Source organism: Gobio gobio (genome assembly GCF_949357685.1).
Source record: "Gobio gobio genome assembly, chromosome: 19".
NCBI lineage: Eukaryota > Metazoa > Chordata > Actinopteri > Cypriniformes > Gobionidae > Gobio > Gobio gobio.
The window spans coordinates 44769628-44783331 of NC_137112.1; the positions used below are offsets into that span (position 1 = coordinate 44769628).

Below are 13704 nucleotides of genomic sequence, written 5' to 3' on the forward strand. Positions count from 1 at the left end.
TTTTCACATTAATTTGACTGACAGCCCTCCTGTCCCCATGTTGAGAAAAATAAGTGCAGAGGCGTTATGTGTGTAAACATGATGGTTATTGTAGTTCTAGACTAAATGTGAGCATTTATTTATCTCACTTGCACAATAAAGATTCTGTACTCCTCAAAATGAATAAAATCAGTCAAATGCAAAATGCAAACCTCCAATAATTAAATGTTAAATAAAACAACTATTTGTATGCATAATCTAGCTTTATATAATGTTTTTATTGGTAAAACTTTTTTCTCCTGCATCCTACCATTATCCAGAATGGCAGCAGAGCAGAGCTGCGCCCTCGACTGTTCATGCGTGAATTTGCATTTTTACCTCAGCCTGGGGTTTATTATTTCAATTTTGGTATGAAGAGGTCTTTACCGTTGCACAAAAAATATAACTTGTTTGTTATAAACAAAAACAAGCCCAGCCCAGGTGAGAAAAAGTAATGCAAAAGTAACGTAACGCATTACTTTTCTTAAAAAGTAACTAAGTAACTCAATTCGTTACTTTTTAAGGGAGTAGCGCAATATTGTAATGCATTACTTTATTTAAGTAACTTTCCCCAACTCTGGACGTAGGTCTTTTTTAATATAACTAAATTGTATTTGTCTTAAAGAAGAATGTCATATACACCAAGGATGACTTGAGGGTGAGTAAATCATGGGCTAATTTTCATTTTTGGGTGAACTATCGCTTTAATTTGATCAAGTTTTCACTTGTAATGCACTGCCCTGTCTTTCCAAAAACATTGATAATAATTTGTTACATTTATATTGTGCTTTTCTAGGTACATGGAAGGGGAATCTCCTCAACCACCACCAATGTGGTGGATGATGCGACGGCAGCCATTTTGCGCCAGAACGCCCACCACACACCAGCTGATTGGTGGAGAGGAGACTGAGTGATGAAGCCAATCAGTATATGGGGATGATTAGGAGGCCATGATGGACAGAGGCCACTGGGAAAATTTGGCCAGGATGCCGGGGTTACACCCCTACTCTTTTTCCGAAGGACATCCTGGGATTTTTAATGACCACAGAGAGTCAAGACCTCGGTTTAACGTTTCATCCGAAGGAAAGAACCAGAACCAGCTGTCTTTTATGGTTTTTGTTATTATCCAGAGTCCTTTGCTCTAGGTAACATCTCAGTCATCTACTTGCATCAATATCCGCCTTCTCGAAGATGATCTTACTGGAGAAATACACAGCCACAACACTCAGCAGAGACGCACAGGCCATGTATGCGGTCACACTGAAGAGCTGCACGATGGAGCCCATGAAGAGGGACGGCACCACCTGAGACAGCAGGTAGGCACTGTCTAATAAGGCGATGTCTGTACCCATACCTCTGAAGGCTGAGGGTTGTGCAGGATGAGGGTCCATGGTGACAGACACATGCAGATCAATGAATTGTGAATTTTTGATATTGCTCTGGAAGGGTATCGCACCATTAACGCACCCATTGGATCGTTTCTGCTGTACCTCGACTGATCTGATCCTCTTGTCGGCGGAGAGAAACACCTGGAAATTGAGAAATGCATTTGGTTAGGATAAAATCTCTTTGCATATTTGCATAATGCATTGTTTGGAGGCCTTACCGGTGCATTGGAGTGGTATAGACATATGAGCGTGTATGGCAGAATCTGCAGGATGCAGAAGGTGTATCCTGTCGCTGCGGCCATGATGGTGACTAGTGTAATGTTGTGGGATACGGTCATAATCGCTGTACTCACGGCCAGCAGCACCACGCTGCTCAGATACAGCTTCCTAATACCGATGCATAACACCATACGCTCCATAAGCAAAGAGAAGATCACTGAGGTCACACATTGAAGGAAAAGACCCAGACTGGCCATTCGCACACCTGGAGAGACACAGAGAAGCACACAACAATACTTATATTATATATGCATACAGTTCAAATGTTTGGGGTCAGTAAGATTTTTGTTATATATTTATGAAAGAAGTCTCTCTCACCAGTAAAAACAGTAATATTGTGAAATATTATTACAATTAAAAGTAAATAGTTTTCTTTTTAAACATATTTTAAAATCAAATCTAATTGATTCCAGTGATGTAAAGCTGTATATTCAGCATCATTACTCCAGTCTTCAGTGTCACATGATCCTTCAGAAATCATTCTAATATGATGATTTGCTCATGAAATATCTCTGAATATTGTTGTTTAAATGTAAAACATGAAGACATTTCTTTTCACCAGTGCAGTAAGAAAAAATATACTGCTAATAAAGCGTGTGTGTGTGTGTGTGTGTGTGTGTGTGTGTGTGTGTGTGTGTGAGAGAGAGAGAGAGAGAGAGAGAGAGAGTGTGTGTGTGTGTGTGTGTGTGTGTGTGAGAGCGAGAGAGAGAGAGAGAGAGAGTGTGTGTGTGTGTGTGTGTGTGTGTGTGTGTGTGTGTGTGTGTGTGTGTGTGTGTGTGTGTGTGTGTGTGTGTGTGTGTGTGTGAGAGAGAGTGTATGTGTGTGTGAGTGTGTGAGAGAGTGTGTGAGTGTGTGAGAGAGTGTGTGAGTGTGTGAGAGTGTGTGAGAGTGTGTGAGAGTGTGAGAGAGTGTGAGAGTGTTAGAGAGTGTGAGTGAGTGTGTGAGTGAGTGAGAGTGTGTGAGAGAGTGTGAGAGAGTGTGTGTGAGAGTGTGTGAGAGAGTGTGAGAGAGTGTGTGTGTGTGTGTGTGTGTGTGTGTGTGTGTGTGTGTGTGTGTGTGTGTGTGTGTGTGTGTGTGTGTGTGTGTGTGTGTGTGTGTGTGTGTGTGTGTGTGTGTGTGTGTGTGTGTGTGAGTAAGAGTGTGAGAGAGTGTGAGACAGTGTGAGAGAGTGTGAGAGAGTGTGAGAGTGAGAGAGTGTGAGAGAGAGTGTGTGTGAGTGTGTCAGTGAGTGAGTGAGTGAGTGAGTGAGTGAGTGAGTGAGTGTGTGAGTGTGTGAGAGAGAGAGAGTGTGTGTGTGTGTGTGTGTGTGTGTGTGTGTGTGTGTGTGTGTGTGTGTGTGTGTACTTGTCTACCTATCTAACAGGGGACCTTGGTGTCGTAACACACTCACTAACAGGGGACCTCTGAGCCAAGAGGGGACATTTTTCAGGTCCCCTGTTGGTCATGCTTTAAATCATGTTAAAATCAAGTAAAAACACTAAAAAAACACTCTGGTGATTTTTTTTACTTTTGACCAAGTGGGGAACTACAAGTGTGTGTGTTTAAATCATGTGAAAATTAAGTAAAAACACTCTGGTAATTTTTTTAAAACTTATGACCAAGTGGGGACCTAAGTGTGTGTGTGTGTTTAAGGTCATACTCAGCAGCTCCCCTGTAGGCTGGAGCAGGAACTGTAAGGGCTCTTAAACACACGTCGTTCACACACACTCCTCTATTGTTTGAATGGCCTGCTGTCCCAGAGAGACTCTGCTGTTTAACAGGCTGCTTACTAAAGGAACAAGCATTACATCTCTTTACTAGATACCCTGACTAGTTTCAAACTTTGCATTACATTACAATTAAATTCTACACAGAATCCAAGAAAAAAGGATTTAAAAATCTAAACAACCAGAATGTAATTAGAAGTTTTGTTTTTGTATTTTTTATTTTAACATATTTTAATGACAGTAGCCTATATTCATTGAATATTATTGTATTTATCAAAATAAACAGAAAATAGTACAAACTTTATTATTCTTTTAAACAAGTGTTAAGACATTATTTTAAAAAAAACCTTTTAGCTCAAGTATTTGTATAAATAATGTGTGACTTTTGCCCCATGTAAAATGGGGTGTAAAAGGCCCACCTTACCACCTTATACATTTATGAGTTTTTTTAAACAAACCACTTTTGATTTATTTATGATTTACACAATGACTCGGTCCCCTGTTAGATAGTAAATCACGACACCAGTGTGTTTGCGTTGTCATTTCTTGCCATAAACACACTGTGGAGATTTAGAGTTTTTATAGCAATAACTGAGTTTTAAGAGTTAAATCAAGCAGAAATAGTTCTCTAATGTATAAATTTCAGATCCTCTTTGAATAATGATTATGTTAAACACAATGACTCGGTCCCCTGTTAGATAGTAAATCACGACACCAGTGTGTTTGCGTTGTCATTTCTTGCCATAAACACACTGTAGAGATTTAGAGTTTTTATAGCAATAACTGAGTTTTAAGAGTTAAATCAAGCAGAAATATTTCTATAATGTATTAATTGCAGATCCTCTTTGAATAATGATTATGTTAAACACAATGACTCGGTCCCCTGTTAGATAGTAAATCACGACACCAGTGTGTTTAATTTGTCATTTCTTGCCATAAACACACTGTGGAGATTTAGAGTTTTTATAGCAATAACTGAGTTTTAAGAGTTAAATCAAGCAGAAATAGTTCTCTAATGTATAAATTTCAGATCCTCTTTGAATAATGATTATGTTAAACACAATGACTCGGTCCCCTGTTAGATAGTAAATCACGACACCAGTGTGTTTAATTTGTCATTTCTTGCCATAAACACACTGTGGAGATTTAGAGTTTTTATAGCAATAACTGAGTTTTAAGAGTTAAATCAAGCAGAAATAGTTCTCTAATGTATAAATTTCAGATCCTCTTTGAATAATGATTATGTTAAACACAATGACTCGGTCCCCTGTTAGATAGTAAATCACGACACCAGTGTGTTTGCGTTGTCATTTCTTGCCATAAACACACTGTAGAGATTTAGAGTTTTTATAGCAATAACTGAGTTTTAAGAGTTAAATCAAGCAGAAATATTTCTATAATGTATTAATTGCAGATCCTCTTTGAATAATGATTATGTTAAACACAATGACTCGGTCCCCTGTTAGATAGTAAATCACGACACCAGTGTGTTTAATTTGTCATTTCTTGCCATAAACACACTGTGGAGATTTAGAGTTTTTATAGCAATAACTGAGTTTTAAGAGTTAAATCAAGCAGAAATAGTTCTCTAATGTATAAATTGCAGATCATCTTTGAATAATGATTATGTTAAACACAATGACTCGGTCCCCTGTTAGATAGTAAATCACGACACCAGTGTGTTTGTGTTGTCATTTCTTGCCATAAACACACTGTAGAGATTTAGAGTTTTTATAGCAATAACTGAGTTTTAAGAGTTAAATCAAGCAGAAATATTTCTATAATGTATTAATTGCAGATCCTCTTTGAATAATGATTATGTTAAACACAATGACTCTGTCCCCTGTTAGATAGTAAATCACGACACCAGTGTGTTTGCGTTGTCATTTCTTCATCTCAAACACACTGTGGAGATTTAGAGTTTTTATAGCAATAACTGAGTTTTAAGAGTTAAATCAAGCAGAAATATTTCTCTAATGTATTAATTGCAGATCATCTTTGAATAATGATTATGTTAAACACAATGACTCTGTCCCCTGTTAGATAGTAAATCACGACACCAGTGTGTTTGCTTTGTCATTTCTTGCCATCATAAACACACTGTGGAGATTTAGAGTTTTTATAGCAATAACTGAGTTTTAAGAGTTAAATCAAGCAGAAATATTTCTATAATGTATTAATTGCAGATCCTCTTTGAATAATGATTATGTTAAACACAATGACTCGGTCCCCTGTTAGATAGTAAATCACGACACCAGTGTGTTTAATTTGTCATTTCTTGCCATAAACACACTGTGGAGATTTAGAGTTTTTATAGCAATAACTGAGTTTTAAGAGTTAAATCAAGCAGAAATAGTTCTCTAATGTATAAATTTCAGATCCTCTTTGAATAATGATTATGTTAAACACAATGACTCGGTCCCCTGTTAGATAGTAAATCACGACACCAGTGTGTTTAATTTGTCATTTCTTCATCTCAAACACACTGTAGATATTCACTGTATATATTGAGATAACTCAATTTTATGGTGACTTGCATTAAAATGTTTATCCATCTCAATTAATTTATGTGAACTGAATGACTTTTAACATTGACACTTTAGTTATTTAACCAACTGATGATTTTCAAGTCAGCAATCAACACACAACTGAGTTTTGACCTCCAAAATCTTATTATAGTGTATTTTTATGGTAAGTATTGGTGTTTTATGTTTTAAATCAAGCAGAAATCACTCTTTAAGGAAACAATTGCAGGTCACACTTTATACAGTGAACATGATTTCCTTAAATTGACTTAAGTCCCCTGTTGGATGGTAAAACACGACACCTGTTTGATTGCTTTGCCATTTCTTGCCATCACAAACACACTGTAGAGATTTTGAAGGTCAGAACTAAATTTTTTGGTGACTTGCATGAAAATCTTCATCCGTCTCAATTAAATTATGTGAACTGAATGTCTTTTAAGTAACATTGACACTTTAGTCGAAGATTTTCAACTCAACAATCAACACACAACTGAGTTTTGACCTCCAAAATCATTATACAGTGTATATTAAATTTAAATAAAAAATAAAAATTTCCTTACAAAACAGTTTGACTCAAGTTTGACTCTCTACTGCTTATTCATTATTGTTTATGTTACATGGTCCATGTTTACATTACAGTATAAAATTGTTCCTAAGTTTTCCCCTTTTATATAGATGGTAATGACTAAATATCCTCGCACACCGAAATTTTCACACGTTAAAAAAAAGATCAAGCACGTTTACACACAGCCTCTGAAACTTTCCTTCCTTCATCATAAAAAAAAATCTGATCAGGTTCAGTTTTCTTCATTTTTCGCATCCATAGCAAGCATTTAAAGAGGGGTTTCAAATTTCTGTGTTATTCATTTTTGTGTTAAAATTTTGAACATAAGTTGAACAGTTTAAAAAAGAAAGTGTGAACCTTCAAATAGCCATTATAGTTCATAAAGTTTTGCTGGCGTTTGTATCTAATTGAGAAAAGAATGAATGTAAATTGAAAGATGTCGTCATTGAACGCATTTTGTGCCAAAGCAAATAAATGATCCACAGTTTAGCCACATAGGCTGATGTGATCCCTGAGTGAAGAGTTTTGAAAAAGTGATGAGTATTCAGAAATGTGTCCTAGCAGATGTTTAAAAAACCCTGTAATATCACTATTAGTAAGGGATCACTGTATAATATCAGTCTTTAAATGTGAGATATTTAAAGTGAACCTAAAGTATACTTGCAATAGTGTGATTTTAGCACAATTAAATATACTTAATGGATGTTTCGCAAAAGCGTTGTTTAGTGATATTGCGTCCTTGTGTTTCTGCTGTACGTCATCAGCAACTGTCTAAGTTCAATTACAATACTCAAGAACACATGTACAGAGGATGCACAAAAGTACCCGGATGTTATAAGATATATGAGTATAAATAACTCCATACAGATCTATTGTTTTACAAAAATAATCTATTGTTTACAAAAGGAGAAAACGTGTATACTTTAATGAAAACTTGGACCATGTGACATAAACTGAAGTTAACAGCAAAAAAATATACTATAATGCTGACTGTTGTTAGTGTTTTTTGTTGTATGAGTTAAAAGTGTATATGTTGGGTGAATCCTCATTGTGTTCTGGAAGAATGAGTTGATTTAAGACATCAATGAAGTGTTTTGGTAGTTTTAGCACATTTTGAACGTGAAATTAACTGCTTTGCTTTGAAAGGTGTCCTAGCGATTGTAGCTGAGAGATAGACGTCAAACAGACTCAAACAAAGACCCAGAATTCTGTGGTGTTACAGCACTGTGGCTGCTGTAAATGGCTGCTGTACGGTTTCTTTATGAAATAACAGGCACAATGGCAAAGATATTTCTGCAAAAACTCCAAAGTAATGTTCGGTTGCAGTGAGAAAGTCACAAGAGACAACTAAAAAAACTCATGCGTGTATTTAGCCTAGTGTAGATCTGTTTGCTTACACATCCCCCAAACGCCATTTACATATGAATACAGGAAAGGCCAAAGCCATTGTCTCACAGGTGAGGAACAGGCCTAACAGAGCTGTTACACCCATGTCACAGACACAAACTTCTCATCCAAACTAGAGAAAACGCTGGGATTTACCTGGGAAAATTAAATCAATGTACACTTTTTCCAATCCCTACGACACATTTTTCAATACTTGGGTCACTTTTTTAAAACTCTTCTCACACTTTTTCACACAAATTCACACAACTGAATTTCAGCTTGGCACAGCAGTTATTTTAGTGTTCAAAATGCACTAAAACTACCAAAAAGGACCCAACAAACACACTTTTTCAATCATAAAACACAGACCTAAAACACATGATCATTACACAATGTTTTCTTCTGTAAAAATTTATTTTCAAAAAAAGACTTACACTATAATTCACTGCAGTATATGTTACATGGTCCTTGGTCCAGTACAGTATAACATTATTCCTAAATTTTTCCCTTTTGAATGGATGGCAATGCAATTTAAAAACTAACACCAGCTAAATCTATTTGTTTTGATAGTATTTTAGATTCAAAATATATTTCAATATGGTATTACTGTCGAAATGTAGCAAATGTCTATTTTTTTTTAACATAAGTTTAACAGTTTTGAAAAGAGAATGTAAAAATGTTCAAATTGGCCTGTATAGTACATAATGTTTTGGTGGTGTTTGTGTCAAAGTCAGAAAAGAATGAATGTAAATTGAAAGATGTCGTCATTGAACACATTTTGTGCCCAAAGCAATGATAAATGATCCACAGTTTAGCCACATAGACTGATGTGATCACTGAGTGAAGACAAAAAGTGAACAGTGAAAAAGTGATGAGGATTGAGAAATGTGTCCCAGCAAATGTAAAAAAATTAAATAAAAATAAAACTGTTGACATGTTTTAAATTGTTTTAAAAATTAAATTAAATATATTTTCATCTTATTAGAAGTGATATTTTCTTGGTGTTTAGCCCCACAGCTTTCTGCATATCGCTTTACGTTTTTTTTTTTTTATTGCATTGGCCAATACTAAATTGATATGTTAAAAACTGTGAATCATTTTTCATTGCTTTCACACAAAATGCATTCAATGACCACATTTTCCAAAATCCACGAACACTTTTGTTATTCGTACCTAACTATCTGCAAGACTATATATTTTTAGCACATTCTTTGAATGCTAACACACTGCTTTCAGAACTGATCAAACACATTCAAGTCAGAACGATGATCAACTCATTTCTGCAGGAATTATACTGAAATATAAAATCCAAAGGGACCCACTTTATATTAGGTGGCCTTAACTACTATGTACTAACATTTTAATTATCCATTTGATACAATGCACTTATTGTGTACATACATGTCTTTACATTGTACTTACATTTTTAAATATACCTGCATGTAATTACATCTGTAATTTATTTCTGTAGTTACATTTGTAATTACACTGTTGACACTTCCCTTACATCTAACCCTACCTTTAAACTAACCAATACAACCACACCTGACCCTACCCGTATCCCACCTCAATATCAGCAAAAGTGTTTTGCAATACAATATGAACACAATAAGTACATTGTACCTATTTAAGTACATAGTAGTTAAGGCCCCCTAATATAAAGTGGGGCCATCTAAAGTCATAATTTATCATTGATTTGGCATAAAATACATTCAATGGCGACATCTTTCGATTTATAAGAATTATTTTCTTACTTCAACACAAACACCACCAAAACATTATGAACTGTATAGGCCAATTTGAAAAATTTTTGATTCTCTTTTCAAAACTCCCTAACTTATGTTCAAAACTTAACTAAAATTAATTAAAAAAAACAAAACAATTTGCTACATTTCGGCAGTATTACCATATTGAAATATTGGGTGATTCTTTTGAATCCTCAGAATCCTTTTTGGTAGTTTTAGTGCATTTTGAACACTAAAATAACTGCTGTGCCAAGCTGAAATTCAGTTGTGTGAATTTGTGTGAAAAAGTGTGAGAAGAGTTTTAAAAAAGTGACCCAAGTATTGAAAAATGTGTCGTAGGGATTGGAAAAAGTGTACATTGATTTAATTTTCCCAGGTAAATCCCAGCGTTTTCTCTAGTTTGGATGAGAAGTTTGTGTCTGTGACATGGGTGTAACAGCTCTGTTAGGCCTGTTCCTCACCTGTGAGACAATGGCTTTGGCCTTTCCTGTATTCATATGTAAATGGCGTTTGGGGGATGTGTAAGCAAACAGATCTACACTAGGCTAAATACACGCATGAGTTTTTTAGTTGTCTCTTGTGACTTTCTCACTGCAACCGAACATTACTTTGGAGTTTTTGCAGAAATATCTTTGCCATTGTGCCTGTTATTTCATAAAGAAACCGTACAGCAGCCATTTACAGCAGCCACAGTGCTGTAACACCACAGAATTCTGGGTCTTTGTTTGAGTCTGTTTGACGTCTATCTCTCAGCTACAATCGCTAGGACACCTTTCAAAGCAAAGCAGTTAATTTCACGTTCAAAATGTGCTAAAACTACCAAAACACTTCATTGATGTCTTAAATCAACTCATTCTTCCAGAACACAATGAGGATTCACCCAACATATACACTTTTAACTCATACAACAAAAAACACTAACAACAGTCAGCATTATAGTATATTTTTTTGCTGTTAACTTCAGTTTATGTCACATGGTCCAAGTTTTCATTAAAGTACACACGTTTTCTCCTTTTGTAAACAATAGATTATTTTTGTAAAACAATAGATCTGTATGGAGTTATTTATACTCATATATCTTATAACATCCGGGTACTTTTGTGCATCCTCTGTACATGTGTTCTTGAGTATTGTAATTGAACTTAGACAGTTGCTGATGACGTACAGCAGAAACACAAGGACGCAATATCACTAAACAACGCTTTTGCGAAACATCCATTAAGTATATTTAATTGTGCTAAAATCACACTATTGCAAGTATACTTTAGGTTCACTTTAAATATCTCACATTTAAAGACTGATATTATACAGTGATCCCTTACTAATAGTGATATTACAGGGTTTTTTAAACATCTGCTAGGACACATTTCTGAATACTCATCACTTTTTCAAAACTCTTCACTCAGGGATCACATCAGCCTATGTGGCTAAACTGTGGATCATTTATTTGCTTTGGCACAAAATGCGTTCAATGACGACATCTTTCAATTTACATTCATTCTTTTCTCAATTAGATACAAACGCCAGCAAAACTTTATGAACTATAATGGCTATTTGAAGGTTCACACTTTCTTTTTTAAACTGTTCAACTTATGTTCAAAATTTTAACACAAAAATGAATAACACAGAAATTTGAAACCCCTCTTTAAATGCTTGCTATGGATGCGAAAAATGCAGAAAACTGAACCTGATCAGATTTTTTTTTATGATGAAGGAAGGAAAGTTTCAGAGGCTGTGTGTAAACGTGCTTGATCTTTTTTTTAACGTGTGAAAATTTCGGTGTGCGAGGATATTTAGTCATTACCATCTATATAAAAGGGGAAAACTTAGGAACAATTTTATACTGTAATGTAAACATGGACCATGTAACATAAACAATAATGAATAAGCAGTAGAGAGTCAAACTTGAGTCAAACTGTTTTGTAAGGAAATTTTTATTTTTTATTTAAATTTAATATACACTGTATAATGATTTTGGAGGTCAAAACTCAGTTGTGTGTTGATTGTTGAGTTGAAAATCTTCGACTAAAGTGTCAATGTTAAAAGACATTCAGTTCACATAATTTAATTGAGACGGATGAAGATTTTCATGCAAGTCACCAAAAAATTTAGTTCTGACCTTCAAAATCTCTACAGTGTGTTTGTGATGGCAAGAAATGGCAAAGCAATCAAACAGGTGTCGTGTTTTACCATCCAACAGGGGACTTAAGTCAATTTAAGGAAATCATGTTCACTGTATAAAGTGTGACCTGCAATTGTTTCCTTAAAGAGTGATTTCTGCTTGATTTAAAACATAAAACACCAATACTTACCATAAAAATACACTATAATAAGATTTTGGAGGTCAAAACTCAGTTGTGTGTTGATTGCTGACTTGAAAATCATCAGTTGGTTAAATAACTAAAGTGTCAATGTTAAAAGTCATTCAGTTCACATAATTTAATTGAGACGGATAAACATTTTAATGCAAGTCACCATAAAATTGAGTTATCTCAATATATACAGTGAATATCTACAGTGTGTTTGAGATGAAGAAATGACAAATTAAACACACTGGTGTCGTGATTTACTATCTAACAGGGGACCGAGTCATTGTGTTTAACATAATCATTATTCAAAGAGGATCTGCAATTAATACATTAGAGAAATATTTCTGCTTGATTTAACTCTTAAAACTCAGTTATTGCTATAAAAACTCTAAATCTCCACAGTGTGTTTATGATGGCAAGAAATGACAACGCAAACACACTGGTGTCGTGATTTACTATCTAACAGGGGACCGAGTCATTGTGTTTAACATAATCATTATTCAAAGAGGATCTGCAATTAATACATTAGAGAACTATTTCTGCTTGATTTAACTCTTAAAACTCAGTTATTGCTATACAAACTCTAAATCTCCACAGTGTGTTTGAGATGAAGAAATGACAACGCAAACACACTGGTGTCGTGATTTACTATCTAACAGGGGACAGAGTCATTGTGTTTAACATAATCATTATTCAAAGAGGATCTGCAATTAATACATTATAGAAATATTTCTGCTTGATTTAACTCTTAAAACTCAGTTATTGCTATAAAAACTCTAAATCTCCACAGTGTGTTTATGGCAAGAAATGACAACGCAAACACACTGGTGTCGTGATTTACTATCTAACAGGGGACCGAGTCATTGTGTTTAACATAATCATTATTCAAAGATGATCTGCAATTAATACATTAGAGAAATATTTCTGCTTGATTTAACTCTTAAAACTCAGTTATTGCTATAAAAACTCTAAATCTCTACAGTGTGTTTATGGCAAGAAATGACAACGCAAACACACTGGTGTCGTGATTTACTATCTAACAGGGGACCGAGTCATTGTGTTTAACATAATCATTATTCAAAGATGATCTGCAATTTATACATTATAGAAATATTTCTGCTTGATTTAACTCTTAAAACTCAGTTATTGCTATAAAAACTCTAAATATCTACAGTGTGTTTATGGCAAGAAATGACAAATTAAACACACTGGTGTCGTGATTTACTATCTAACAGGGGACAGAGTCATTGTGTTTAACATAATCATTATTCAAAGATGATCTGCAATTAATACATTAGAGAACTATTTCTGCTTGATTTAACTCTTAAAACTCAGTTATTGCTATAAAAACTCTAAATCTCCACAGTGTGTTTATGGCAAGAAATGACAACGCAAACACACTGGTGTCGTGATTTACTATCTAACAGGGGACCGAGTCATTGTGTTTAACATAATCATTATTCAAAGATGATCTGCAATTTATACATTATAGAAATATTTCTGCTTGATTTAACTCTTAAAACTCAGTTATTGCTATAAAAACTCTAAATCTCCACAGTGTGTTTATGATGGCAAGAAATGACAACGCAAACACACTGGTGTCGTGATTTACTATCTAACAGGGGACCGAGTCATTGTGTTTAACATAATCATTATTCAAAGATGATCTGCAATTAATACATTAGAGAACTATTTCTGCTTGATTTAACTCTTAAAACTCAGTTATTGCTATAAAAACTCTAAATCTCCACAGTGTGTTTGAGATGAAGAAATGACAACGCAA

At 34.7% G+C, this 13704-nt stretch overlaps 1 protein-coding gene across 2 annotated transcripts in view; it reads right to left on the minus strand.

The window, feature by feature from the left end:
* Positions 1 to 386: 386 nt before the first annotated feature.
* Positions 387 to 13704, minus strand: part of slc45a3 (solute carrier family 45 member 3) — a 26557-nt gene continuing 13239 nt past the window's right edge. For both annotated transcript variants that reach the window (XM_079844880.1, XM_079844881.1), the window contains exons 5-6: positions 1625 to 1890; positions 387 to 1547 (exon numbers count right to left, since the gene is read on the minus strand). In XM_079844880.1, coding sequence (XP_079701006.1) covers positions 1176 to 1547; positions 1625 to 1890 — 638 coding nt within the window. In that variant the 3' untranslated portion in view covers positions 387 to 1175. The remainder of the gene's footprint in view (positions 1548 to 1624; positions 1891 to 13704) is intronic.